The sequence below is a fragment of the Arabidopsis thaliana genome (genome assembly GCF_000001735.4).
Source record: "Arabidopsis thaliana chromosome 1 sequence".
NCBI classification, from domain to species: Eukaryota; Viridiplantae; Streptophyta; class Magnoliopsida; order Brassicales; family Brassicaceae; genus Arabidopsis; species Arabidopsis thaliana.
In genome coordinates, this window is record NC_003070.9 from 25,921,229 (window position 1) to 25,947,211 (window position 25,983).

General features: G+C 38.5%; 9 protein-coding genes, 1 long non-coding RNA gene and 4 other non-coding genes across 24 annotated transcripts; 9 read left to right on the plus strand and 5 right to left on the minus strand.

The window, feature by feature from the left end:
• Window positions 1–96: 96 nt before the first annotated feature.
• AT1G09023 lies at window positions 97–5,039 on the plus strand. Of its 6 annotated transcripts, none has more exons than NR_139544.1 (4): window positions 97–577; window positions 1,195–1,302; window positions 1,442–2,326; window positions 2,432–5,039. It is a non-coding gene; the product is annotated as an other RNA (long non-coding RNA). The 6 variants fall into 6 exon arrangements; NR_139543.1 differs by lacking the exon at window positions 1,195–1,302 and having other exon boundaries at window positions 2,432–2,516; window positions 2,601–4,942; NR_139545.1 differs by having other exon boundaries at window positions 1,195–2,326.
• AT1G68940 (Armadillo/beta-catenin-like repeat family protein) lies at window positions 225–4,847 on the minus strand (the record flags this gene model as incomplete). Of its 3 annotated transcripts, none has more annotated exons than NM_001334395.1 (5): window positions 4,432–4,847; window positions 2,944–4,299; window positions 2,493–2,802; window positions 883–2,361; window positions 225–340 (listed from the first exon to the last, which is right to left on the minus strand). In NM_001334395.1, the coding sequence occupies exons 1-5, from the start codon at window positions 4,435–4,437 to the stop codon at window positions 225–227; spliced, it is 3,267 nt and encodes a 1,088-aa protein (NP_001319353.1). In that variant the 5' UTR covers window positions 4,438–4,847. The 3 variants fall into 3 exon arrangements, with proteins under 3 accessions (NP_001319353.1, NP_001154461.2, NP_001319352.1); NM_001160989.2 differs by having other exon boundaries at window positions 225–418; window positions 4,432–4,617; NM_001334394.1 differs by lacking the exon at window positions 225–340 and having other exon boundaries at window positions 773–2,361; window positions 4,432–4,617.
• AT1G68935 (uncharacterized protein) lies at window positions 297–1,866 on the plus strand. The gene is made up of 3 exons (NM_148642.1): window positions 297–577; window positions 1,195–1,302; window positions 1,442–1,866. The coding sequence occupies exons 1-3, from the start codon at window positions 523–525 to the stop codon at window positions 1,468–1,470; spliced, it is 192 nt and encodes a 63-aa protein (NP_683483.1). The 5' UTR covers window positions 297–522; the 3' UTR covers window positions 1,471–1,866.
• AT1G68937 (uncharacterized protein) lies at window positions 4,241–4,994 on the plus strand (the record flags this gene model as incomplete). Its single annotated transcript, NM_001334393.1, is given in 5 exon segments — window positions 4,241–4,265; window positions 4,389–4,562; window positions 4,793–4,816; window positions 4,918–4,967; window positions 4,983–4,994. 5 exon segments carry the CDS (start codon window positions 4,241–4,243, stop codon window positions 4,992–4,994), a joined length of 285 nt encoding a protein of 94 aa, NP_001320692.1.
• A 581-nt stretch (window positions 5,040–5,620) lies between the features above and the next one.
• AT1G68945 (uncharacterized protein) lies at window positions 5,621–6,109 on the plus strand. Its single transcript, NM_148643.2, has one exon. The coding sequence runs from the start codon at window positions 5,940–5,942 to the stop codon at window positions 6,084–6,086; it is 147 nt and encodes a 48-aa protein (NP_683484.1). The 5' UTR covers window positions 5,621–5,939; the 3' UTR covers window positions 6,087–6,109.
• AT1G09027 lies at window positions 5,740–5,872 on the minus strand. Its single transcript, NR_139548.1, has one exon. It is a non-coding gene; the product is annotated as an other RNA (small nucleolar RNA).
• Window positions 6,110–6,967: 858 nt separating the features above from the next.
• Window positions 6,968–7,040, plus strand: AT1G68950. The gene has a single exon. It is a non-coding gene; the product is annotated as a tRNA-Phe (tRNA).
• Window positions 7,041–8,667: 1,627 nt separating this feature from the next.
• On the plus strand, window positions 8,668–10,029 carry AT1G68960 (hypothetical protein (DUF295)). 2 transcript variants are annotated; one of them, NM_105569.2, is made up of 2 exons: window positions 8,668–9,484; window positions 9,555–10,029. In NM_105569.2, exons 1-2 carry the CDS (start codon window positions 8,715–8,717, stop codon window positions 9,913–9,915), a joined length of 1,131 nt encoding a protein of 376 aa, NP_177061.1. In that variant the 5' UTR covers window positions 8,668–8,714; the 3' UTR covers window positions 9,916–10,029. The 2 variants fall into 2 exon arrangements, with proteins under 2 accessions (NP_177061.1, NP_001185354.1); NM_001198425.1 differs by having other exon boundaries at window positions 8,668–10,029.
• Window positions 10,030–10,848: 819 nt separating this feature from the next.
• Window positions 10,849–10,921, minus strand: AT1G68970. Its single transcript has one exon. It is a non-coding gene; the product is annotated as a tRNA-Phe (tRNA).
• An 805-nt stretch (window positions 10,922–11,726) lies between these two features.
• Window positions 11,727–13,802, plus strand: AT1G68980 (Tetratricopeptide repeat (TPR)-like superfamily protein). Its single transcript, NM_105570.3, has one exon. It carries the CDS (start codon window positions 11,795–11,797, stop codon window positions 13,652–13,654), a length of 1,860 nt encoding a protein of 619 aa, NP_177062.1. The 5' UTR covers window positions 11,727–11,794; the 3' UTR covers window positions 13,655–13,802.
• Window positions 13,769–19,768, minus strand: MGP3 (male gametophyte defective 3). 2 transcript variants are annotated; one of them, NM_105571.4, is made up of 19 exons: window positions 18,766–19,768; window positions 18,396–18,620; window positions 18,147–18,280; window positions 17,974–18,040; window positions 17,784–17,842; window positions 17,509–17,626; window positions 17,253–17,366; window positions 16,969–17,100; window positions 16,471–16,887; window positions 16,260–16,310; window positions 16,066–16,136; window positions 15,891–15,975; window positions 15,565–15,717; window positions 15,362–15,436; window positions 15,165–15,254; window positions 15,006–15,053; window positions 14,691–14,805; window positions 14,499–14,602; window positions 13,769–14,381 (listed from the first exon to the last, which is right to left on the minus strand). In NM_105571.4, exons 1-19 carry the CDS (start codon window positions 19,525–19,527, stop codon window positions 14,271–14,273), a joined length of 2,931 nt encoding a protein of 976 aa, NP_177063.1. In that variant the 5' UTR covers window positions 19,528–19,768; the 3' UTR covers window positions 13,769–14,270. The 2 variants fall into 2 exon arrangements, with proteins under 2 accessions (NP_177063.1, NP_001185355.1); NM_001198426.1 differs by having other exon boundaries at window positions 14,123–14,381; window positions 17,953–18,040; window positions 18,766–19,697.
• Window positions 19,769–19,935: 167 nt separating this feature from the next.
• On the plus strand, window positions 19,936–20,007 carry AT1G69000. The gene has a single exon. It is a non-coding gene; the product is annotated as a tRNA-Met (tRNA).
• Window positions 20,008–20,400: 393 nt separating this feature from the next.
• On the plus strand, window positions 20,401–23,037 carry BIM2 (BES1-interacting Myc-like protein 2). The gene is made up of 7 exons (NM_105572.5): window positions 20,401–20,681; window positions 20,852–20,936; window positions 21,198–21,267; window positions 21,351–21,446; window positions 21,583–21,944; window positions 22,072–22,201; window positions 22,285–23,037. The coding sequence occupies exons 1-7, from the start codon at window positions 20,576–20,578 to the stop codon at window positions 22,369–22,371; spliced, it is 936 nt and encodes a 311-aa protein (NP_177064.1). The 5' UTR covers window positions 20,401–20,575; the 3' UTR covers window positions 22,372–23,037.
• AT1G69020 (Prolyl oligopeptidase family protein) lies at window positions 22,658–25,983 on the minus strand (the record flags this gene model as incomplete). 2 transcript variants are annotated; one of them, NM_105573.2, is made up of 11 exons in its annotated part: window positions 22,658–22,919; window positions 23,016–23,209; window positions 23,298–23,514; window positions 23,631–24,055; window positions 24,184–24,303; window positions 24,392–24,733; window positions 24,827–24,971; window positions 25,063–25,114; window positions 25,211–25,285; window positions 25,375–25,523; window positions 25,614–25,969. In NM_105573.2, the coding sequence occupies 11 exons, from the start codon at window positions 25,967–25,969 to the stop codon at window positions 22,721–22,723; spliced, it is 2,274 nt and encodes a 757-aa protein (NP_177065.2). In that variant the 3' UTR covers window positions 22,658–22,720. The 2 variants fall into 2 exon arrangements, with proteins under 2 accessions (NP_177065.2, NP_001323142.1); NM_001334396.1 differs by having other exon boundaries at window positions 25,063–25,285; window positions 25,614–25,983.

Consider the following 25,983-nt stretch of genomic DNA (forward strand, 5'->3'; position numbering starts at 1 on the left):
ATAACTAGTTCAGATTTAATGTTGGTTTTGATAAGACAACTTGGAACCACACATATATCTATAAATTTGAACAAATGTATATTTTTAGCCAACTTTGCAATCGAGAAAAATAAAATAGTCGACAGTGTTCCTAACACAGAAAGATGAACACATACATTCAGAACAGAGTTCAATCATACCAAGTCAAAGAAATATACAAGTGGATTGAGAAGTCTGGACTATTTTCAGACATGGACAGAAGCAGAATGTAAGACTTTGACGCTAAATGAGTGTGAGAGAGGATCAAGTTTGTAGACAGCACCGGACCACACAATCTTCCCCCAAATCTCGCCTCCATCGCCTCTCTCCACGGAAATCTCAGCACACCAATCATGGGACTTATCTCTCTTTACTTTCAATATTTTCTCACTTTCTAATCCTATCCTTCTAATTTTATTTAGATGTCAATCATTGTGAATAGGATTATGAGCCTGCTTAGTTGCATTGGACTCCAATTGGGTGAATTGGCTAAGAAATTTCGACATGGTGCATTCATATAATTCGACTGCAACCTCTATAAAGCTGGAAAACATGAATGGTAAGACCTATCTGGATTTGTGATATTATATACTGTAAAGTTGAAGATTGGGGGTTTAGTTTCTGTTGTTACAGTACGCTAACTGGAAATCGGTGTACTATACAACGTAAAATCACAATTCAAACCGAAAACTTTATACACAGTGAGCAGAGCAATAGTTCATAACAGTTAAGGTTTTGACATGTTAGTTTTCTTTTATGTGATATAAGTAGAGAAACTTGGCATCTTGTCCAAACGCCTCAGTATATTTTCTGCCATCTGCCTTGTGTTACCATCTCCACGATGGAAGGCACTAACCAACATACCTGACAACATCCTATCTTGTGATATTTCGCTGGCATACTTATCTCCGCCTCTAATAATGAACTTGTCAATCATCCAAAATGCTTTCTGCAATAGAGACTCTTTCTTGTGTTCCTTGACTGCATTTAGAATTAGTTGTACTGCATTCATTTCACTCAGCATGCTTAAACTCTTCTCCACTTCGACCTTGTCATCTAATAGCGTGCATATAGCAGCTAATGCTGACTCCACTACCTCCACTTTATCACTCTGCAAACATGCTAGAAGCTTTGTGATTGCATTTGCTTCAACCAAGCAAAATGTGTTTTTTGCAGAACATACGCCTCTGTGGATTGCACAGATCTCTATCTGCTTCTTTTTGGATGAACGGAGGGAGAAAGACCTAGGCATACTCAGTGATCCCATGAATTTTGTGCTCCTAGGTTGGGGTGGCCTCGATAAAGTCATAGTTGTAGATGATAGATTTTCTAGTCCAGTTGCTGATAACCTTTGAACTTCGTCGCTTGATGTTTTCATCAATAAATCAACAAACACTGATGTCAAATCGTGGTTTCTGGCTAGGTACATCATTTGGGGCTCGTACAGTGTAGTTGTGAATCTCACTAAGATGCCAACGAGACCTTCCAAGAAATCAGTTGCATACCTGCTTGTTCGTGCTCCACTTCTTTGAATCAGATGGATTGCATGCAGAATTTCAGACACTATGCTCTCGTTGACCAGTGCTAAATTAAGAGTCAGATTCTGATGAGGAAGTTTAGCAAGTAACTTGGCTGAAACAGCATGCTTTTCTGTTATTTGATTTGCTTCTACTGGGCACTGGATAAGATTCTCTGGCTGACCTCTAGTTTTACATAGTCTCTCTGATAGCGTGTGACCGATGTAGGGGGTAAGGGCTATTAGAAGTTTTAATGCTCCAACCCCTAATTCGTCATGAGGATTGTTGATGAGTTCTATCATGGCAAAGCTTGCGTCGGTTTCTTTGATCACTGAGACGATTGTTGCCATCGCTCTAGGTGATTTGGACAAGGATAGGAGAATCCTGATCAAATCAATGTTAAGATCATCTGGGCTTGAGTTCTTGAGCATGTGGATGATGTTGTATACAAAGTAATCCGAGCCTAATGTGTGGCCATGAGTATTCACCTCAAAGGTCTCATGTTCCAGCCCAGATTCCAGTATGTTTGCAAGTATTGTAGCAGCTTCGTTCCTGGAGTTCATCAGATCACTAAACACTCGCTTCGTGAACATTTCTTCGACCATGATCTTGATGATGCCGACCTCTACCAGTATCTTGTTGTTGGGGTGATACAATGAAATATGAGCAAGAGCTTTGAAGGCGGCTCTTCTAGCGTCAATATTTTCACTTTGCACCAGCCCAATGAGCGCAGGGCAAGCCTTCTCAGCTACATAAGTTTTTTTCTCATGTCCAATATCAATTTCCACAAGGTACGCAGCCATTGCCACCTGAGTCTCCTCACTCCCTGCCATATATCATTCGGAAGTAAACTGATATTAATCAACATCAATTCATTGTTTATCATTTCGCTCCAGGTAATGCTTGTATAGCAACTATGCTTCATAAACTTTGGAGAGAAAAGCAGTAATGAATTACCTTCTGCTAGATGGCCCAGAAGAGGTTCCAATAGTCCACTCTCTGCCATTTGCTTGATGTTCTCAGGACACTTCTCTAAATTTCTTAAGATTTGGTCTGATGTTTCAGATGCAAAGGAATCCAACTCCCTGTTATACTTTGCGGTAACTAACATTAGTATCGCCCCTCTAGCAGTCCCAATCTTCTCACATGCATGTTGGGATTTTGAAAGCTCAAGCAGTAAGGCTTGTGCTGCATGTCTTACAGGCTGGTGACTGCTTCCCAAAAGTTTGATTACGCATGACATAGTTATTGTCTTCACAATCATTTCCTGTAAGACAACTTTGAAATATAAAAGTCTATTGAAACAAGAAGTAGAACTGCTGTGTCTAGCTAGGACAAATAATCACAGCAGCGCATATCGTCTAAGGTAGTGTGCTATTGCATAATAGGTATGTGAAAGAGATCCAACCTTTCCGTCATCAGTTTCTTCATCTGCCAGTGTCCTTAAGAACTTTAGTAGTTCAAACCTCACATCTTTACTTCTGTACGTCAGGTATCTATCAAGCAGCTGAATGATCCCAGCTTCACGGACTTGTACCTTGTTGTACTCTTTCCCTTCACAGGTCATTTGCAGATCTCTTAACGCGTCGATGACCATACTTTCTGAACCGCCTAAGGATAAAGCTGCATGAGCCACTTTGATTCTTGCTGCCTCGTTACGTACTTTCCATTCCTGAATGATGGTTTTCAAGACAACATTTGCACTTAATTCAGTGGTCAACTTTTGACCCGTAACTGGACAGTTGATCTCATCGGAGTTTCCAAAACTGTCAAACCACTCTATTACTGCTTGTCTTTCGCAGGTTACTCCTGTTTCTGTGGTGACTGGATCTTCCATTATCTCTTTGGTCAACGGGCAGATGAAAGCTTGGTATGGAGGTTCCATGAACTGTGTCACCTGTGGTAACATTGACAATGATTCACTAAGATTTCCATACTTTCTCTGGCTGCTAGCATTCGAGCTCTGGCTTGGGATATCTGGTATTTCGGTACTTTGTGATTGTGATTTACTGAGATTCCCATGCTTTCTCTGGCTGCTAACATTTGTGCTCTGGCTTGGGATATCTGGTATTTCGGTTACTAGTGATTGTGATTCACTATGATTTCCATGCTTTCTCTGGCGGCTAACATCTGTGCTCTTGCTTGGGATATCTGGTATATCAGTCATTTGTGATTGTGATTCACTATACATCATGTAACTTTCATAGGAAAATTCAGGATCAGTGGGATAGAGGTCTTCCTCCATTTGCTCAGACACAATATCCGGTGTATGCTTTGCAGAAATCTTCTGCTGCCCATTGTTTATCATCTCACTTTTACTACCATCTCCAATGGTAGCATTTTGCATCTCATTTGAAAGAGACTGAATAACAACTCCTATATATTCTTCCTCGTCGAATGTTGATTCAGGTATGGACTGCAAAGTTTCACCCATCTGCTTTACAACGCCTTCAAAACCTGCCTCAATGCTTCTCAGATCAGTAGTTGATTCGGCTTCGTTGCTTTCTTGAGATTTCTCAACCAGTTTCTTGGCAACATCTACACTATCGGATAGTGATTCAAAAATATCAATTGAACATATGACGTTGCTCTCTGCTGTCTGTATCTCCATTAACACAACTGAAACTCGATAAAAGTAGCAAGCGCATTCGAGGAACCTCTCTGTTTCTGCTTGTAAGGACTCCAAGGATGTGATTACCTCAGAAATGGACCTCAACAACGATCCAATTAGTGTATCACTTGTGCCTATATCTTCTTCTTGACTCTGAGATCACATAAATAGGGAGAAAGGTGAGATTTCGTTGGTTTGAGAATTTGATGATTCGAAAGATACGATCAAGAATTTTTTTGAAGGTGCAAAAGGAAAAAAACAAGAGAAGATTGAAGAAAGTCTTACCGACATCCCATTTGTTCAAAGCTGGTCTTGTCTTACTCTGCTTACCAAGTCTCCAACTGTAACTTCATCAAGCAGAAGACTTGAAGGACACACTTGGTCCTCTGTTTCAGAGAAGTTGGAACCCACTAAAGGTAAATTTGTTGCTCTGACGATGATTGATGAGACGACTTTTTAGGAGGAAGTGGGGACACAGTAAAATTCCATAGGACTATGTAAAGAAGTTGAAGGAGTCAAATCAGAAACTCTGATTCAGAGTACTTACTTTGTTAAGCCATATAAAGCCCCAAACATTTTCTTTACGAAAACATGTGTTTGGATTTTGTTGACTTTGTTTGTTTCTTCTTGCACTATCTCTCTGCAGATTGGTCAGACCACAAACCAAAAGGTGAATGAATGATGATGGTTAGAGAAAGTTGATCTGAAACTTCTTGTGGTTTGATTTTTGACATTTTCCTGATATTTAAATGTAGTTTGTTTAAATAATAGAAGGATTCGGTAGGTACTGTCCAATGTCACTATCTTGCTTTCTTTTATGGGTAATTTATTTAAAGATAAAATCTTGAATTGGTAAAAAGATATGCCATTGGATCACATTGACTTGTATATATATTTTGCAATGTTTGTTCTGGTCTTGCGGAAATATATGATCAAGTCGTTGGTTCTTACTTGGCTGTTGGGAGTACAATATATACATATTTGACATTACTATATATCAAAAGATATAGAGTTTTCAATTCATTACCAATTGTTTTGAGTTGTGCAAGTCCATAATTTATTACACTTTTTACATTGCTTGCCTTGAACTCACTTTGAAAGCATAGAAAGAGATAACTTTTCTCTCTGTTTTCCATCAGAGGATTTTAGAGATACTATCCGTAGCTTTCTCACATATGATCATCTCTCTAGCTTTCGGTAATGTACATAGTCCATCTAACCAAATGATGTATCTCATAATATCAGGAGCCACACCATCAGAAACCATCTGTCTGAAAACTTTTTTAGCATAATCACATTCGCCACCATGAAAAAAAAAAAAACATGACATTCTCTCAGGAAGATACTTTGCTTCTACAAGAACAGTTAAAAAGAGGAACACAAGACAAAAACAAGCTGACATTCTTTCCATATCTCTCTCTAGCTACCTCTCAAAGATTTCTTTTAAGACAAAAATCATCAATTTATAAAAGCTCTGTCATTTTCACAACTCAAAACTTATTAGATTCTAAAGAATGATGCATCTAATAGCTAATTAACACTTAAAAAGGTTTTTTTTTTTATAAAATATTTGCATGTAACAGACAGGAGAGGACTCAGATTCGCCTTTTCTCAGACAAATTAGAGGAAACAGTACTCATCCGCCATGGCTGCTAACTAAGTTTTATCCTTATATAGCCCTGCCATGAAAGAGAGTGTTACCACAATGTCTGGTCTATTGACTTCTTAAGAATCATCATTGTTTCCCAATAAGAAGAAGAAGAAGAAGAAACAGAAAACAAGGAAGATCAGAAATGGTGGCGGTGATGGCGATGGTGATGGTGGAGATGATTCATCACCACTTTTTAAAGTGGTTCATCAAGAATGATTTTGAATCATCGGCGCCGCTTCCACCGGAAGCCAAAATAACCTCCGGGAGCAGAGCCTCATACTTAAACTAATGACAGCGAAACCCTAAAAAATCAATCCTTTTGGGGAAATTTATAGTACCCAATTTCCAGTTTCACCCTCAGATGATTATTCAACAACACAGACCGATATAAGGGTATTTTCGTCATTCAAACGAAGAATACAAAATGTTATATAAACGCCAGTAACGGTTAACTATACCGGTTTACGTTTTCCCTCATTGTTGACAAAGCTAATCTTCGAGCTCTGTATCTTGTGATGATCTATATTGTCTAATCTTTAACATTCACATGGTGGCTAGATTCAGCCTTTATTGATACAGCAATACATGTATAAAGTCCTTTCTTCCTTGTATTGGTTTATTCATAACGAGACATCCTATTACATCAGAATGCAAGATCATTGACCAAGGGTTTCCTCTAGAATCCAGCAATATTGATCGTGCGTTTGCAGCTGCTAGCTTATACTACATCTATCCAGGTTCAGAGAATTGCTTCGATATTGATAACCAAACTGATCCTCATGAGTCTATCTGTTCCTTTTTGTTAATTAATTGAACAGTTCACAACAATAGACAAAATCAGTTAATATTCAACTTACTAATGGATCAATGATACTATCAGATGAAAAAAGGCTTGCACCGAGATGGTAATGCCAATAACCTGTTCGAACCAGAACATGTTTCCACCATTTGAAAATGATGACAAAGGAGACCCAAGAATACTGTCTGAAGATAACAAACTTGAGTTTTAAAGGATTCATTAGAAACAGTAAAATATTCAAACATATTTGTTATGAATACTTATGATGAAACAAAAGACACGGAGTCACGGACACGAAACATTGTTGGACCGGGAGTGGCTGTGATCATGTTCATGAAATATATTAAACACAATAAGACACTAAACAAGAAGCGGGGATAGCTCAGTTGGGAGAGCGTGACACTGAAGATCTGAAGGTCGCGTGTTCGATCCACGCTCACCGCATTTTTTAATTTTTCTTTTTCGCACCAAATTAAAAAAATAAAAAATAAAAATGGAGATAGGAGGATGCTAAACAGAACGAGTAAATTAAGTTTTGTTCTCATATTTAGCACATCATCTGCAAAGTTCCAAAAATAGCATAAATTTTGTATATATAAAAATTATTGAGAATTCTCATAAATAATATCGTATCAAGTTTTTTGGACAAAAATAACACTCAAAAGTTTTTTGAACAAAAATAGCACTCAAATTACATAGAAGGAAAGTGAATGTAGAGACAAGAATAAAGAAGATGAAGCGACGGAGACAACAGCGGTGAATAAAGCCAGGATGCAAGTTTATTGAACGAAAATAACACTCAAAAGTTTTTTGAACAAAAATAGCACTCAAATTATATAGAAAGAAAGTGAAAGTAGAGACAAGAATAAGGAAGATGAAGCGACGAAGACAACAACGGTGAAGAAAGCCAGGATGGGGGAAGCGATGAAGACAGTAGCCGTGATGAAAGGGAAGAGGAAGCTACTAAGAAATAAGAGTTTCTTGTTTCATCTGAAAGTCCAAACTGTTTAGTTATTTTATTTTAAAATTCCTTCAAAGCTCTCTAAGAAGAGTCTAGGTTAGACTATTTAACTTCACTTTGTTTCTTTTACAAAATATATCTAGCTTTACTTTGGACTTTAAATCTTTAATTAAAAAAAAACAAAAAACTATATGTTTATCTTTTTAGCTATTTCTGCTAAGTTGCTGCTACATATCTCTTCGATTCCAGCACCGATTTGTTTCTCTTGAAAATCACATGTCTTTGCTCCAGCTTACTTGCTTTCATAATCTTTTTTTTTTGTTCTTTCTTTCCTCAGATTTTCCATGGTTAAAATGTTTTAGTTTTCCTATCATCAGATTATTATCAAGTAAAAAATGAGATTATGAACACCACCAATCAATATTATTGTATATTTTACTGAGTTTGTTGTATCCACATTTTTACTAAGTCACCAACCCAGTGAGACTCCACAGTTTACCAAGTTACCTCAATTACTACTCTCTTGTACATGACAACTGACATCAATACTTTCTAGGTTTTCAATGTAATCCTGCTCATCAGATCCCTTTACTAAAATTTTAATATGTTTTATTGCTATGTCACACGACAGCTTATTGATATATTCATATGTTGTCTTCGAGTTTTAACATAGCGTATAAAACCTAATTACGTGGACATGATCTTTGATTCATAAGCGCATATAGGAGGAACTTAATCCTAACAACCATAAGTAGTTAGAGCATCATTATTGGTAGTTGCTTAGCTTAATTCTTAGGAAATTTTGGTTACAAATTTAGTGTTTTTAATCATATATTTGTTAAGAGAGTCTCTTATATAAGAGACAAATTGAAGTATTCTTAGCTTTTGTTTTAAAAATTTTAAAATCAATTAATAAAAAATTCTAAGAACTAAATTAAGACTAACCTAAGAAACTACCATTAATGATGCTCTTAGGTAACTTTAAAAACAGCATAGAAATAAGGGGTTGCTTCTGAATTTTCTTCAAAAGCTTTTTCCGGATAAAGAAACTTTATATTTTCTTGCACCTCTTAATAAATTGATCCCCAAGTAAAAGAGCAGTGTTTGATTGTCTTTGTTCTCTTCTGTCTTGAAAAGAAAATTAGGGTTTTAAAACAATGTCTCAGCTCTTGTGCCGAATCTCGAAGCTTTCAACATCCCGGAACAGGATCCTCTGTTTCCGACGGTCCGAATTCTCTACGGTCACGGCGGAGGCAACGACACCTTATCTTCTCCTCGGCAGCGATCTTGTCGGAAAATCTCCTTGCGATGGGAAAGTCGTCAACTTTAACCTCTACGACCCAAGGAAGCAAGAGCAAGTGAAGATCGAAAACAAGATTCTATCAAAGGAAGTCTACGAATCCCACAAGTTAGGATCCTCACGAGGATGGTTAGCTTTGTTGAACAAGAAAGATTCAACAGTGCGTCTCACTAACATCTTAAACCCTTCTAAGAAAATCATATCTTTACCTTCACTAACCAGAGACAAATATGAATCCCATGTTAATGTCTCTGTCTCATCTTCAAATGAAGAAGACTGTGTGGTCGCCGTCAAGTTTTACGGGTCACGAGTTAGTCTTTGTCGACCTGGTGACTCCGAGTGGACTCGCATTGACGTGCCTTGTCCATCTTTCCATTCTTCTACCGTCATTTACTCGGAGAGAGACCGGAGATTTTACTTGAACAATTGTAACCCTGACTATACCGGTCCGACCGATTTCACACCGAAATCCGGTTTACACACTCCGGTTAGTGGCTACAAGAGATTCCTCTTCTCTAACTTTCTTGAAGAAATGCCAGAGTTGGAGAACGAAAGGCGTCTCTCTCGTTTCAGGATCCAACAACAACTAGTCGAGTCAGCTTCGGGCCAATCCTTCATCGTTGCATGGTAATAAGAACCCGTGAGTTTGTGTTGTTTATAAGGGATTGAAGATGATATAATCTGTGTTGTTGTCTAGGTTTGTTGAGAGTCTTACGGACAAAGGAGAAGTTGCGACATGGGGAGACACACGTTACAATAACAACAAAGACCTTTGCAAGAAGACCCACAAGATCATGGTGATTAGGCAAGACGAAGAGCAAGGGATTGGTCCTTACACCGATGACATTGGCGATCTCTGCATTTTCTTGGGCGAGAATGAATCTTTCTGTCTCTCTGCTAAGGACTTCCCTGGTCTTAACCCTAACTCAGTCTACTTTGCCGGCCATGGTTCCGGTTATGGCATATGGGATCTCGCCTCTTGCACCATTCGTTATCTCTCTGACTCTACTCCACCACCCGGTCGCATGTTTTGGCTTCCTCCCACAATATCCCAATAGGAGAGAAGATATCTTGTCTTCCAATTCTTGCATTAATTAATATACGCTGTGTTTTGTATTCATCGCTATCTCTATCTTTTATTATCTTGTTGATTTGGTGTTTTGAACATCTTTTTACAACTTATTGGATTTTGAAGTACTTATTGTCCTTTAGAAGCCTAAGATACTTTTCTTGCTTTTCAAGAAAGTGTCTCTGTTAGTCATTTTACTTTAATTTGAATCTGTTTTGTCTAATGTGCTTGCTCTCCTTCTAGAGTATATAGTTGCAATGGATAACTTGCGTTAACAAACGACCCAACTCTCAAGCCATTTGGTTTCTGCATAACACTAGTCGTTTATGTCATGTATTTACTTGGTCGGCAGTTAAAACCTCTTTTAAAATGTAAAGATGGCTCAACATTAACATTCAGCAGCAAAAAATGAAAAAGTAAAAAAAAAAAACTCATTCCTGGTTTCATTATCTATCTTTTTGTTTTTGATAGTACATAGGGTTTTTGATAGTACTATGAAAGACAAAACGAGAGATAATGTATATGGATTATCTTTGTTATTTCAAGTTCTTATAGTGTAGAAGAGAATGTAAAGTTTAGGTATTCTGTTTTAAGTTTAAGTTAGTCTTAAATATTTTCCCTGATTGCATTATCTCTCGTTTTGTCTTTCATAGTATATATGCATTGTCTTTCTTAGAATTTTTTATCAAACAAAAATATTCTGATGTTTAAGTTTTCTATTTCAGATTTTGCGTTGTATTCAAACAACTCATATGAGTAGATAGAGTTTGGCGAATCCATTGTGTCGTGTTATGGCCTATTACATTTACATGTATGAAATTGTAGGTCAAGACTTATATAATGAACGGATAATTAACCCCGAATAATCCCAAAAGTAGGAAAAAAATGTCTTTTTAGAATTTTAAAGCTAAAAGTTAAAAAATGCGGTGAGCGTGGATCGAACACGCGACCTTCAGATCTTCAGTCTGACGCTCTCCCAACTGAGCTATCCCCGCTTGATGCTTATTCGCTTATGTAATGTAATAAATCAGTTAATAGTTTTAAATTGTATCAAACTTAGATTCAAAGTACCCAAATTAGTGTGTTTTTTGGGAATTGTTACATGGTTTGCTTCAATTGCTTGGACTATCATTTCTTATGCGTACAATGGTGTAGGTGAATAAGCCACTCTTTAAGCTGTCAAAGTAGATTCATGTTTCATATGAGATATTTGTTGCTTCAATTAGCCTCTCTTAGGAGCAAACTTTAACGTCTTGAATGGTTTAATTTTCTACAACGAACTCGAATAGTTTCTGCTGCAATTCTTCCTTATTAACTAAGTGACCTTAGTGTGACAAAAAAGGATTCATGAACTTGTTTTGCGATATTGGTTGTTTCGATAAAGAGACTACTGTTACTATCTTTCCTAGACTACTACCTTACTATCTTCTCTTATGTATGCCATAGTATAGGAATGTAAGAGAGATACTCATCAAATTCATTTGTCAATATAGTACAAGTTGTAAATTTCCTCTGATTTCTTCTTTCTTTTAATGTCCCAACATGAAGATGATTTTCACTTATCTAAGGTTTTTTCATTGGCCAGCAAATCATCACATTGTTCTGTATACTTCATGGTTAAGATTGTTTAAAGATCATCTCTTTCCAGTTTGTAAGTGAGCTTTGAAGGTGTTGATCGTAATAAACATGAAACTAAAAAACTTTCAAAGTGTAACCACCTCAGCAGCGAACCCTCTGTCTGTAGCAGAGTATCTTAAGACAATCAATTTTCTTGCACGAGACAGACAGACTTCAGATTATCTTAAGACATATAGAAGGACTTCGCAATAACAAAGAGACGGAGACGGAGACGATCCCTTGTTTCTCGAATGTTGAGAAAGACTCTAACTTTAATCTCACTAAGAAGACCCTTCTCTTCAATTCCCTCTAAAACCCTAACCCCACACCAAAAGTCTTCCTTTGAATCAACTCTCCACCATTCCCTAATCACCCACGACACTGATCAAGCATGGAAGGTCTTCCGATCCTTCGCTGCCGCTTCTTCTCTCCCGGACAAGCGTCTCCTCAATTCTCTCATCACCCACTTGTCCTCCTTCCACAACACAGATCAAAACACCTCCCTCAGGCACAGACTCAAGCGTGCCTTTGTTTCCACGACTTATGTAATCGAGAAAGATCCGATTTTGCTTGAGTTTGAGACCGTCCGTACGGTTCTCGAGTCGATGAAACTAGCGAAAGCTTCCGGGCCAGCATTGGCTTTGGTGGAGTGTATGTTTAAAAACAGGTACTTTGTTCCTTTTGATCTCTGGGGGGATTTACTTATCGATGTCTGTCGTGAAAATGGAAGCTTGGCTGCGTTTCTTAAGGTGTTTAGGGAAAGTTGTAGAATTGCAGTAGATGAGAAGCTTGATTTTATGAAACCGGATTTGGTAGCGAGTAATGCAGCTCTTGAAGCGTGTTGTAGGCAGATGGAATCTTTGGCTGATGCTGAGAATCTGATTGAATCTATGGATGTTTTAGGTGTGAAGCCTGATGAATTGAGCTTTGGGTTTCTTGCTTATTTGTATGCGAGGAAGGGGCTTCGAGAGAAGATTAGTGAGCTTGAGGATTTGATGGATGGTTTAGGGTTTGCAAGTAGAAGAATTCTTTATTCCAGTATGATCAGTGGATATGTTAAGAGTGGTGATTTAGATAGTGCTTCTGATGTTATACTGTGTAGTCTTAAAGGAGTTGGAGAAGCCTCGAGTTTCAGTGAGGAAACGTACTGTGAATTGGTTAGAGGGTTCATAGAGAGTAAAAGCGTTGAGAGTTTAGCGAAACTGATCATCGAAGCTCAGAAGTTGGAATCTATGTCCACTGATGTTGGCGGATCAGTGGGGTTTGGAATCGTAAATGCTTGTGTCAAGCTCGGATTTTCGGGTAAAAGTATTCTCGATGAATTGAATGCTCAGGGAGGATCTGGAGGGATTGGTGTGTATGTGCCGATCTTGAAGGCTTATTGCAAAGAAGGCAGAACATCTGAAGCTACTCAGCTTGTTACAGAGATCAGCAGCTCTGGGCTTCAATTAGACGTTGAGACCTATAACACTATGATCGAAGCTTCCATGACGAAACATGATTTCCTATCTGCTCTTACATTGTTTAGGGATATGAGAGAAACAAGAGTGGCGGATCTGAAAAGATGCTACTTAACAATAATGACTGGTCTCCTTGAGAATCAGAGACCTGAGTTAATGGCAGAGTTTGTGGAGGAAGTTATGGAAGATCCACGCGTAGAAGTGAAGTCCCATGATTGGAATTCGATTATCCATGCCTTTTGTAAATCTGGTCGCCTAGGAGATGCAAAGAGTACATTCAGAAGGATGACTTTCCTTCAGTATGAGCCGAATAACCAGACATACTTGTCGTTGATCAATGGATACGTGAGCTGCGAGAAGTACTTCGAGGTGGTGGTTATATGGAAAGAGTTCAAAGACAAGAAAGCAAAACTGGAGCATGCTCTTGCGGATGCGTTCTTGAATGCATTGGTCAAAGGAGGCTTCTTTGGCACGGCGTTGCAAGTGATAGAGAAATGTCAGGAGATGAAGATATTCGTGGATAAGTGGAGGTATAAAGCAACGTTCATGGAGACTCAAAAGAATCTCAGATTGCCAAAGTTGAGGAAGAGGAAGATGAAGAAAATTGAGTTTCTTGATGCCTTTAAGAATTGGGCTCGTATTACCACATGAAAGCCCTCTCAATAGGCCAATATTCATTAACAGATAAGAGTTTATAATCATTTGTTTTTTCTTTTAATGTTTTCCCTATAAAAGATTGTTTCTGTATGCTTAGTTCAATTCTTTGAATGTTCAAAAATTCTTTCTTGGATAATGAACATTGTTCAAGTTCATATATTATTATATAAAATGCATTTTAGAGTCTATAATAAATTACAAGTCAATCAAAAAAGAGTGTCTACTAAGACCATTTAAATGATTATCCTTTAGCACCCGTTTTCAGTTCCTACAAGACTGCATGTATCTCTTGGTAATTTTGTGTGGTCGATAAGAAACTGCTAGTAATCCGGAGTGCCACAGTCACTGGTTCGATAACCCGATCCATCAATTCGATCCAACGCCTTCCCTCCTGCCAAGCTTTGAAACACTCTTTCTGTGTATATTTACAAGTAACCCGAAGCCCACCTCTAAGTTGAGGTTAACCATCAACATTCCTTATTAAGAATCTTTTCCCCTTTGATCAATGTGGCTGATGTATTGGCCTGAAGAAGCAAACTTACTCTGTCCTGAATGTTAGATGTGGAGTATTGGAGCTTCCAGTATTTAAGTAACCTGAATGTGCTGCAGCTCAGTTGAAGAAGTAAGTCGACTCTAGGACCTTCCTCAGATCAAAGTCGCCTCGTTCTGGTAATGGCGGAAAACTTATGTCTGGGAAGGACTTCTGGAAACTCTCCAACAACTATCAACACAAAGACAAACCCTCCATCATGAGTTTAGTTATAATAAAACAAAGAAAGAAAGTGTAATGTTGGTAATTGTATTCCCCTTGAAAGATGTAATAAGTAGATTCTTTTACGTTTTCTAAGATTGGCTTTTCGTAGAGCTCGACAAACTTTTCTCTGAGTATTGTGTTCATTACGTCAACATCACAGGCATGCGTCCAGAACGAATCATGCACCCCTACAAATTTTAAATGGGTATGAAGAGTAAGAATCTAGAATGAAAAAATCAAGATCAGTTAGATGCATACGGAAAGGCTAAAGCTGACCTGCGAAACTCAAGCCGGCCCTGTTGCAGGCAACTGCTGTCATCATCATGTGAGACCCATCAAGAGAATGTATAAAATTTGGTGCAAAAGCAGTCATCTGCCTCCTCGCCATGACCTGAAGCAAGAATACAGAATGTGGTGCAGAAAGATGAGACTTTTCTGCTTAAAACTCATCAAATCTACCCAAATGCTACATTACAATAAGATGTAGGCTGAACCCTACTCTTTCTCCAAATAAGAATGTCTAGCCATATTTACCAATTAATGAAAAATATGGAGAAAAGTTATATGGTGAATGAAATTTGGTTGGGTTACCTTATCAGTCTCACGGCTTAGAGTTAACACCTGAAGGGTAGTCTTAACCTGCCAAAATTGATGCCTCTCAAATTCAGTGATATTCAAGAGAGTCGCTATCCATTTCTTTCAGCTGATCATTTGTGTTCCGTCATTTATAAAAGAAGTTAAGAGCATTACCAAATGTCTTCCAGGCTTTCGATAAGGCTGTACAACTGGAAGTCCAAGAGGAGTCGTCCAACAAACTGCATTGTTTTCTGAAGCTATTATCTGTCCACCACAGAAAACAAATCTCAATGTCGTAACCATTTGTCAAGTGAAAATTCCTTCCTAACTTATGATTTCTTAAGCAGAGCATCATGGATATAAGCACTGACCTTTGCACAATCACCAAACCAACTCTTGATAGCTCTTGCAGCTTCAAACATCTCTTCCAATGCTTTCAAAGTGATCTAGAAACAGAACCAATAAAGGAGTGAATCTTCGATGCCAAATCCAATAATTAATTGCAGATTAAAAATTTGTAACCATAGAAAGCATATCGTTGCCTAATCAAGCAAGTAAATTATCATTTCCTTACTTTTGCTGCATAACACGATGCATGAAAAGTCAGTGAATCGTCCTCAAAGGTACCACGTTCTTTTAACCTCTTCTTTATTTGGTCACGTGCGCCAGAATAAGTAACACCATACACTGATGTCATGACAGTCTGTTTGACCAGCTTTCTGTCAACCTAAAGAATTTCAATAGTAGAGTCTTGTTGTCAGATAGGATGATCACAAACAAGTATTAAATTGACACATAGTAGCAGTATATCTGATCCTTATATTGAAGGGATAAGAATAGGCTGTCAGGTAACATGTTTGGCAGAAAGTGGCCAATATAACAAGCAAGAGGTGTGAAAACCTGGTCGAGCATGAGTTTGGCATATGTGGCATTTGGAAATGTTTCGGGATCTTCCTCTGCATCTTGCTGCATGATCTTGAGAACCCTGATTTAATTAAACCAAGTTAAAATCCTGTCTGATTAGAGTGTTACTATAGCCAGAGAGATAAGGGAATATAAAAAATAGATAAAGTACCTAGCCGCAATTTCTGTATAAACATCTGCCGGCTTTTCACCTGTAACAAGGTTGACAGCATCTGCTCCCAACTATAAACAGAACCAATTTGAAAGAAATGAATCAGAGAACCTTGAGGAGAAATACATTTGCCTATGCTCGAAAGGATGCATACAAAAAAAGAAATTATAGGTACTGTAAAACTAATGGCATACCTTATCCCTCCCAAGAGCAGCATAGTGTTGTAAACCATTACATGAACCATCCTTGCAATAGAAATTAATACAGGAAAGTAAGATTATCTACTTAAAGAGCATAGATGATGATGATAAATTCGGAGCAACAAAGGCACCTATATAACTTTCATTTTGCAAGAATGTCACAAAAGTTGCTCATGTACAAGTATGGATAAAATCTAGCGAGTACCTGGTGGATGGGGATATGGGATATTGCAGCTTCAGGAAAGGGGCTTCTCAAGGCTTCTGAAAGATTAATGCAAGCAGCCAAACATTGAAAGGGATCCTCTGCGTTAAGCCACCATCTTTTTCCTTCAAGAGGTCTATCAGAAGAATCAAATATATCTTCCAAGTGACTCTCAGTAAACGCAATCCTATCCTCATAAGCCAGCTTATCGACTCCACCAGCATATAAGTTTGCTATATGTATCTTCAGCCAACGCAACCCTGATTTCCCAAGAGGCTTTCCCTCACAAAACTCAAGGATGCCTCGGCAGAGATCAGACCCGAGATGGTTAAGATATGGATGTATGGGATATGCTCGCCCACGAAAATCAACGTTGTGAGGGTAGTAGAAACCTTCCTCATCCTTCATTTTACGTGCCACCTGATCAATCAATTGAAAGCACAACGATGGTTTTATACATCACAGCAGCAAAAAAGAGTGCAAAAAGAAGTCTTCTCTTACCTCGAGTTTGAGCTCTATATCACACCTTTGTGAATGTCTCTCATTATTTTGCTTAATTGCTTTTTTGGATTCCCATCTCCAATTTTTAAATTTTTCTTGGTCTTCCCTTTCCGGCTCTTCTGGAATGGGTACCTTTTGTAGTTTATAAAGAGGTGAGAAAAAATCAAAATTTCTAAAAGAGAAGTAGGAATCAAAATTACTTCCTTCTTCTGAAGAAGATGGCTAGCGGATGGGTGAATAAGAACTACAAGTAGATCCGCAAAGAAGAGAGGGAGAGATCTTACATCTTCACGGTCAACCAGACCACCAATGCGACCTCCATTAGCCCAGATTCTGTCCACCAAACTTAACACCTTTTTGTTTATCTTCCATTTAGTGTTTCCTAGAGTATCTAAAGCCTGATTAAACAAAAGGAATCACATGAACTTATCTGTTAATAACAATATTCATAATTTCGCAACTCCTATCTGCTTTTAAGCATCCAAGAAATGACTAAGCTCAAGCAATATTAACTCGCAATACAGGTCAAGGGACTCAGACCTCATATACTGGCTCCAGTTGCTCCTTTGGAGTTCGTTTCATAACAGTGCGTTGTTGTTTAGCTCCATGTGTTCTCATGACGTACGAAGGCAAGAAAAAATGAGCCCCTTGATCATACCTGTAAAATACTGTCAAGTTACATAGCAATTCTAGAAACATACTTGAGCAAACTGTAGATATCACCTGTATGACGGCTACACAAGAAAGAATATCTATATAGCCAGAGTAAGGAAGGAACAATATAAGTCCTAATTATTGGTGAAAAGATCTCATACCCTGTCCAGTTCTGGGGAGGTATTAGCATTGGCAAGTAGGGAATGACCATATGTCTAGCCTGTTTAAAACAAAGGAAAATTGTGAGAAAGGAGTAGGGAGATCTATAGTGGTAAAAGATTGTTATGACCCAAACATTACAAAGGTACAGGATAAAAGATCAGTAAAAACATAGTCCACGATTCTGCTTACTGATTTGTCAAGGCCCTTTAGGACCAAAGGATCGCATTCGATGCAACCATATCTCCTGCTCGTTTTTCTGAAGAAGAATACAATAGAATGTAAATAAACAGCAGATACAAGGAGAGGGAGAGACAGAGACAGATACATGTGAATGAGCATAAACAGAAATTCAAGACTCTTACGTATTTTCTAATGTGACAGTTCTGAAATTTTGCTTAAAAGCAGGTCGGATGTCAGGTGGACCATCATCAAACTGTTCAGCTGGAGGTTGTATATATGCATTTTCCATCAGCAGCTGAATCAAACGTGCGCCGACCTAGAAGCACAAGAGTCAATATTATTAAATCACAGAGACGAGAAAAAAAAAGAGAAGGAAAATAAGAACTATTATAAAGCTCTGTGCATTGACAAGGGTGGAAGTATAAACAAACCTTCACTTGAGCCTCTTGACCCCATGGCTTGAATGAGTCATGTTTCCTCACTAATGCTTTTACTTGCCTCAACTTATTTTTTTCCATCAGTACAGTAACTTGTTTCCTCGCCTTTTCCGTTTCTTTGGCCACAATTTCTTCTGAAACATTCTCAGCTTCTGTATTGATCGTCTTGTCAGTTGCATTTTTTTTATTCTTTTTCTGCAAAAAACTGTTGATCCTGACCTGATCCAGTAACAAAATACACAAACCATCAAACCAATATACACTTCATACCCCATGGGGACAAGGCAATATGTATCAATGACACATTCCTAGATTCACACATCATGAAATAGCATCAAAAGCAACAAGAGAAATTAAAACCCACCTCCTGCTCAACAGCTTCCCCGATCTGAGTAGCAGCATTCACTAGCTTAACAATGCCAACGCCTTCCGCATTAGTCATCAACAATCCCATCATCTTATGCATAGTGATAACAGCCATCTTATCAGCCGGTAACTGCTCCATAAAAGGCGCATACGGAATCTTCCCTTTCTTGATTTTAAAAGTATCAAGATCATCTTGAATAGCATTACGCACAGGCTCAAACCAGCCTAGAAACAAAGACTTCATATAAGGTAAATTCGGTGCAAGCTTCTGCTCACACATATCAGCTAGAATCTCTCTACACTCTCTCGCTGCTCTTTCCCATTCTTCAGTCTCCATTTTCACCTGTCTCTGCTTCAGCATATAGAACTTCTGTGCTCCCATTCCCGCAATGACTCTCTTTGGCGGTATAGCTGCAAGCCTAGCTTTTTTACGGATTCTCTCAGTTTCTTTCTCCATTTCCGTTATCAATTCATTAACTTCATCAGACCCAGAAGACTCATCTTCAGGATCAGTCGAATCAATAGCTTGCGCAGCTGTAGCATACCCTTCAAACACATAACATTGACCATGACGAAACGAGCTTAATCCACCCATTTCGTTGACTGGATTTATAGATAAACCATTTCTAACGCCACTGAGATTAACAGAAGACAGAATCCCACGGACTCTATTCACTGGATAATGAGTACCGGAGGAGCTAGAATCAGATAAAAACTTAACCTTTCTCAATGAAGCTCTTCCCAGAATGTTCCTCCACATTTTTTGAATCGTTTTTGTGATCGCCACGAAATGGTAATAGTGGCTGCTTCAGATAGTTTACTGCCTCCACGAGCACAATCTCGGGCTATGTAGCTACTTGATTTTGTAGAGTTATTAATACAAACATAGAAATCAAAGAGTTCAGATTCGAAGAACAGATTAAAAACAAGACTTGGGTGAAGAGAAGAGAGATCTGGAGAAAAGAGAAGGCGCCGTGAAGTACAAACACAGCCGCCGAAATAAACCCTTCATAAAACCTTTGGTTTCTGCTTCACATTTCATGGATCTTGTCAAACCCGACCCGCTTATCAGATCCGTTACGCTCTTATTTGGGCTCAAAGCCCATATTCTGGCACGAGTTATACATTACCATGATAAATATATACCTAATTAACATTACAACAACAAATCAGAGTGGCGCAGCGGAAGCGTGGTGGGCCCATAACCCACAGGTCCCAGGATCGAAACCTGGCTCTGATAGTATTGTTACTCTTTTTTTTTTTTTTGTAACTTTTGGGCTTAGCCCATGTCTGATAAATTCGAATAAGGTATAGTATTGTTTTGGAAACATAGGCATATGTTACTTCTTTTTTTCCTTTGTAAAGTTTGGGTTTGGCCCAAGTCTGATAATTCCATTCGGCCCTTTATAGTATTGTTTTGGAAACATAGCCATATGTCACCGTTCGATTAGAAACAAACATAGTACGTGAAAATTAACAGATCAGAAAGAGACCACGTGCATCACGTGACCACCTTAAATCTGATAGGTTAGAATCTCGTCTTATCACGTGAATCCCACGTGTCATCACAAGCTACGGTTCATTTAGAGGCCTAACCGGGTAATCACATCAAGTCGTACACGTCTCCAAATCACGAAACTGACGGACAAAAGCTCAAGTAAACTCACGTAGTCTCTCCCACAGCTAACTAGAACTCAGCCGAGTCACGAGGCACCCAAAAAACAAAAAACAAATAAGCAACAAAAAAGAGCTCGTCGACGGCAAAAGTTGAAAATAAAACAATAAACAGTCGAAATTCTCCGGCGAAGATGAGAACCGGAAAAGGAAATCAAGAGGAAGAAGATTACGGAGAAGAAGACTTTAACTCTAAACGTGAAGGTCCTTCTTCCAACACTACTGTTCATAGCAACAGAGGTAAATTGTTCGATTTGGGAGACTTTTGAATTTTTCTTAGTTGTTGTTTCGTCAATTTGTGTTTTGGTTGGAGCTATTGTTGATATGTATCGAGATGGATTTGAATAGTTTGGGATTAGATTTTTCTAAGTTTTGTCTCTGTGTGATTCGGTGTTTGATTTTGAAAGCAGATTCAAAGGAAAATGATAAAGCTAGTGCGATACGTTCTAAACATTCGGTCACTGAGCAACGTAGAAGAAGCAAAATCAATGAAAGGTATGTTGATATAAAGTGAGGATTTCAAACTTTTTGGATTGTTGTTTTTGTGAGAACTTGAGATTAGGAGTAAACGCGACATTCTTTGTTTTGATATCTGAATCAAAATTCAATTACTTTGCTAACAAAATCATAAGAATACTTAGGACTTGTGTTTGGGAATTTTGCTCTGCTTCAGTTTTGTGGTGTTTGATATAGGACTTAGTTACATTATAATTATTGTTCTTGTTCTGAGTGCTGAATTCATAAATCTCTTCTCAGATTTCAGATATTGAGAGAACTAATTCCCAACAGTGAACAAAAACGTGACACTGCTTCATTCCTTTTAGAGGTATGTCATGGTATTTGATGATGCTTTGTGCGAATATCCTGTCTTTTAGATGTTGTTAGCTTAATACCGCTATTCCATTCTAGGTGATAGATTATGTTCAGTATTTACAAGAGAAGGTGCAAAAGTATGAAGGATCGTATCCAGGTTGGAGTCAGGAACCAACAAAGTTGACGCCATGGGTAAAGTTTTGAGCTTCTTCTTATGTCGGTTTCTCAATGAGTTTCTGTGATTGTAGATTCTGAGTATGTTTTTGCACCCGCAAGGCTTTCTTTGTGTGACTTTTAGCTGAAGGTTATGTTTTCTTGATTGGAACAGAGGAATAATCATTGGCGAGTTCAAAGTTTGGGGAACCACCCAGTAGCTATAAATAATGGATCTGGTCCAGGGATACCTTTTCCTGGAAAGTTTGAAGACAACACTGTGACTTCGACACCTGCAATTATTGCAGAACCGCAAATCCCGATTGAATCTGACAAAGCAAGAGCTATAACCGGCATATCGATTGAAAGTCAACCTGAGTTAGACGACAAAGGATTACCACCACTACAACCAATTCTTCCAATGGTACAAGGCGAACAAGCTAATGAATGTCCTGCAACTAGTGATGGGCTAGGCCAAAGTAATGACCTGGTTATTGAAGGTGGAACCATTAGCATCTCTAGTGCCTACTCGCATGAGTGAGTCTGATCTTCTAAGTCTTCCTCGTTTCTGTTACTGTGCTGCCATTGATGTGTTCGCTTCTACCCTTTTTTTTTAACTGCATTGTGTACTAATCTTGTGAGACATTAATTCTGAAATGGCCAGGTTATTGAGCTCATTAACACAAGCACTCCAGAATGCAGGCATTGATCTGTCGCAAGCAAAGCTTTCTGTGCAGATCGATCTTGGGAAGCGAGCCAATCAAGGTCTAACTCATGAAGAGCCATCAAGTAAGGTAAATAGTTGGTTCGAAATGCTTCATACTTAGTTTTGTAACAATAGCCATATATCATGATGTTGATACATTTTTCTATACAGAATCCATTATCATATGATACGCAAGGAAGGGATTCAAGCGTTGAGGAAGAATCTGAACATTCTCACAAGCGGATGAAAACACTGTGACATTTCTCTCTCAGGCTCCACGGCGCTGGAATATATAAATGTATTGACAGATTCCTTGTATCGTGTACATTGTTCGGCTTCTAGGGGTTCCTATAGTACTCGTTAAGATAAACTTTGGTTAGTAGATTCTGCGTTTTTTTGTGGTTCTGAGTTTGTATCATCTTCTGCATCATTCATGTAACCTATCAAATATGATCTCTTGTGGTTTCAAGTTATTGCATCATTTTTTTCCGATTTGATCTTCCTTTTTTGTTGAGAGAGCGAGATCAAAGGCTAGCAATCTCTTAACCTTAAAGTGAAAGACTATTATAAAATCATTTGATGCTAAACCAAAGATGATGTGATGCTTTTATCTATTGTTGTGATGACCCATAACTTTGAGAAGAAAAGCATAATCAAAGGCAGTCTCTTCGCATTGAGCATAGCGACCACCTTCACCAAAATGCCCTCCGTTCATATTTGTTTTCAGAATCACAGCTCGGGAGCAGTCGTGGCACGTACTATCCCTTATCTTAGCCACCCATTTTGCACCTTCCCATACTCCAACCCTGACCCAATAACACACGCAAACTATGATCCAAAGATTCTTACTTAAAACAAAAAAGAGATATGGGTTTAAGGGTTCTTTTGTGAAGCTAGCTTGCCTTGAGTCATGAAACGAAGTAGTGACAAGCATGGACGGATAGCAAACATCTTTTCGTATCTTATCATATGGAGAATAGCTAAGGATCGATCCGAAGTCAGTTTGGTTGTCTGGGTTCCCGAATTCTTCATGGTCCAGGAGTGTGAGAGGTAAATTTGGATCCGATAATGTGTTTAATACATCTACAAAAGGAACCTGCCCAAATGGTACACACCTTAATGATTTGAGCTTTTGATTATTCTGGACACAACTTAATGCATTTGCTATGCCATAATATTCTTACCTTCAAAATCACAGCTTGAAATAGACTCGGGTGCATATTCATAGCTGCAGCTGGAAGAATAGCTCCTGCACTGTACCCAACAGCAGCAAGATGATGTCTATGCACATAGCCTTTTTCGACTAGATATTTAGCACTGTATATGAAATCTTGGATTGAATTTTGTTTCAACGATCTAGTTCCGGATTTGTGCCATGAAAACTCCCCACTGCCTCCTCCCCTGAGGCCAAAATAAAACTCTTATAGAAGCACATTCAAATCAACCACTATTATACCAAGTGATGTCAACTTGAAGCAAATGATAATTGAATGCTTTGGTTATGTTTAGTGACTGACCTCACATCAGCAAAAGCAATCACCCAACCACGATCAAGCATACTCAATCGATTTGTGCACCAGCTTTTGTCCAAAACTTCTCCATAAGCGCCATAACCTATCAACATTCCCGGTGACTCACTCTTCTTCCATGCTTCTCGTGAATACAGAATTGTAAGAGGGACTTCAACTCCGTCATGTGAAGAAACTTCTTGTCTTTCACAAACATATGTATCAGATAAGTCCTCCCATTTAGGCATTCGAGAATCTAACTGACCATCTTCTCCCTCGCTGGTTCTATCATTAAGTTGACCGTTATTCTCTGTAGAGCGATCTGCTGTGTACCATGGCTTACTACTATCAGAATTATCTACAACCCCTCCCTCCTGCTGCACAATTGAGAACAATCTTCTTGACACGTCATAGTCAACGATAGTGTCAGGAATCTGCAATTCCAACAATAACAGTAAGATATTCAGAGAAAGTATCAGAGTAGAAAGAAAAATTCAAATGCAAATAAACTATGTTATGGTTCAAAGCTAAAACAAATAGAGAAACCCGTTTCTTTATTTACCACAGGAGACGAAAGCACCACTCGGTATATAGAGCTCTGGAAGTCGTGGTTTGAACCAGGGGCAACACTGCATGAATCAACTGGAAGTGGAAAATACCAGGGAACAAGATCATCCATATGCTGCACAAATGAAACATACTTTAGTGAAAATGTATGAACGCAAAGCGACAGAGAAAAAACATACAACTGCAATACTAATCAGAAATACCTTCGTATTTGCTTTTATGGGCATATCAATGGAACAGAGCATAGGTAAGCCTTTCTTATTAAGATAAAGCACTAAGTAGTCATTGAACATGTCCATATCTTGTATAACCACATCATCATCTGGACGGAAAACAGTCTGCCAGTCAGATGCTTCAATTTCCTCTACTAAGCATCTAGTCAAATAGTAGCCTTCACCAGACCACTCACTAATTGCATTTGAGGGAGAATTTGTAAGAATGTAAAAGAACCCATTGTGATGTTCAAGAAAACACTGCACGCCAGGAACTCGTTCGCGAGTTCTTTGCAAACCAGCCATTGGCTTATCAGCATTTACAATATAAACCTGAAAACAAGATAACTCAGCTTGAGCCTAAAGTATATCGATGATAGACACTAAGAAAACAAAAACAAAAATGCAGTTGAAAGAGGTAAATTCCTCGGATGAAGTCCTTGAGTTTGAATTGATAGTAACAAACTTGCCATCTTTTGTGGTCGTTATGTCTACACAGAAACTGGAATCTCTTTCGGTAAACACTACGGCATCATCTCTCCCATCTGATTCAACATTTGTGACAACAACCCTGCAAAAACTAGTCGCAGTTGAACAAACACTCTCCAAGTTTAATAAAATTAAAAAGCTATCTATCTACTAGTATGAGTCACTGTATTTGCCTGTGAGGTCTTTGGTTTTCATCTGTAACAGTGTAAAACAAGGTGATTCCATCTAAAGCCCATGCCAAGCTAACAACTCCATCAACTTCCAACCTCGGAACTAACCGATCAGTTCTTAAATCCTTAATCTGGAGAATGAAACGCTCACCTCCTTCGGGATCAACCGTGTACGCCAGATAGTTATGATCAGGTGAAACCCGACAAACTCCAACATGAACATAACCTGAAGTAGTACACATAACACTTGCTTAGAGACTGACGATGACTCTAAAACTAACAATGAAACATTATACTAAAGGAATGAACTTTTACCAAACTGCTCTGCAATTTGATTCCAGTCAAGCACAACTTCTTCTTCTTCTCCACGAAAAAGACCAGAGAGCCAATTTGTTTTACCCTTCTCCAATCTCCTACATAGAAGAGGATACTCTTTTCCTTTGGGTATGTATTGTCTATATAACCTGCTCAATAGACAACTTAAACCAAATCAATCAAAAAGCTCACTCCTTTATACTCGTATCAGAGAAAGTTACAAGATTAGAGAGATGAACCATTGTCCCCAACGCTCAGGAGGAGTGAAAATCTCTTCTGGAATACGAGTTTTCATCTCGGAGAATAAATCACGCCTCAGGGTTTCTGTGTCAGCCATGAAAGCTTGAGAGTATGAGTTCTCACGCTTGAGGAAGTCGACGAAATCGGTGTCGTCCGTATTCTTCATCCAATGGAAAGGATCTTGTCTTGTGATCCCATGAGATGAGATTGCGAATGGGATCTTCTTTGGAACCGGAGGAGCTTCCGTTGGAACAGAGAGTGATGATGTTCGTCCAACAAAACATTTCGTCGAGAAAGACAAAACTGATGATATTGTCGCCGGCTTGTAACGCCGGAGAAGATATGTTACTGCCATTAGCAAACTTTAAC

Bases quoted from the DNA above. Each gene is read 5' to 3' on its own strand.
- AT1G68935 (NM_148642.1), top strand. From the start codon at position 523: ATGGTGCATTCATATAATTCGACTGCAACCTCTATAAAGCTGGAAAAC. The intron at 578-1,194 runs GTAAGACCTATC...TGTTTTTTGCAG, and splicing joins AAAGCTGGAAAACATGAATG to AACATACGCCTCTGTGGATT. The intron at 1,303-1,441 runs GTTGGGGTGGCC...GTTTCTGGCTAG, and splicing joins CATGAATTTTGTGCTCCTAG to GTACATCATTTGGGGCTCGT.
- AT1G68945 (NM_148643.2), top strand. From the start codon at position 5,940: ATGGTGGCGGTGATGGCGATGGTGATGGTGGAGATGATTCATCACCAC.
- AT1G68960 (NM_105569.2), top strand. From the start codon at position 8,715: ATGTCTCAGCTCTTGTGCCGAATCTCGAAGCTTTCAACATCCCGGAAC. The intron at 9,485-9,554 runs GTAATAAGAACC...GTTGTTGTCTAG, and splicing joins CAATCCTTCATCGTTGCATG to GTTTGTTGAGAGTCTTACGG.
- AT1G68980 (NM_105570.3), top strand. From the start codon at position 11,795: ATGTTGAGAAAGACTCTAACTTTAATCTCACTAAGAAGACCCTTCTCT.
- MGP3 (NM_001198426.1), bottom strand. From the start codon at position 19,527: ATGTGGAGGAACATTCTGGGAAGAGCTTCATTGAGAAAGGTTAAGTTT. The intron at 18,041-18,146 runs GTAAGAGTCTTG...ATTCTTCTTCAG, and splicing joins ACTGTCACATTAGAAAATAC to AAAAACGAGCAGGAGATATG. The intron at 17,843-17,952 runs GTTTTTACTGAT...TGTTTTAAACAG, and splicing joins TAAGCAGAATCGTGGACTAT to GCTAGACATATGGTCATTCC.
- BIM2 (NM_105572.5), top strand. From the start codon at position 20,576: ATGAGAACCGGAAAAGGAAATCAAGAGGAAGAAGATTACGGAGAAGAA. The intron at 20,937-21,197 runs GTATGTTGATAT...ATCTCTTCTCAG, and splicing joins AGAAGCAAAATCAATGAAAG to ATTTCAGATATTGAGAGAAC. The intron at 21,268-21,350 runs GTATGTCATGGT...ATTCCATTCTAG, and splicing joins CTGCTTCATTCCTTTTAGAG to GTGATAGATTATGTTCAGTA.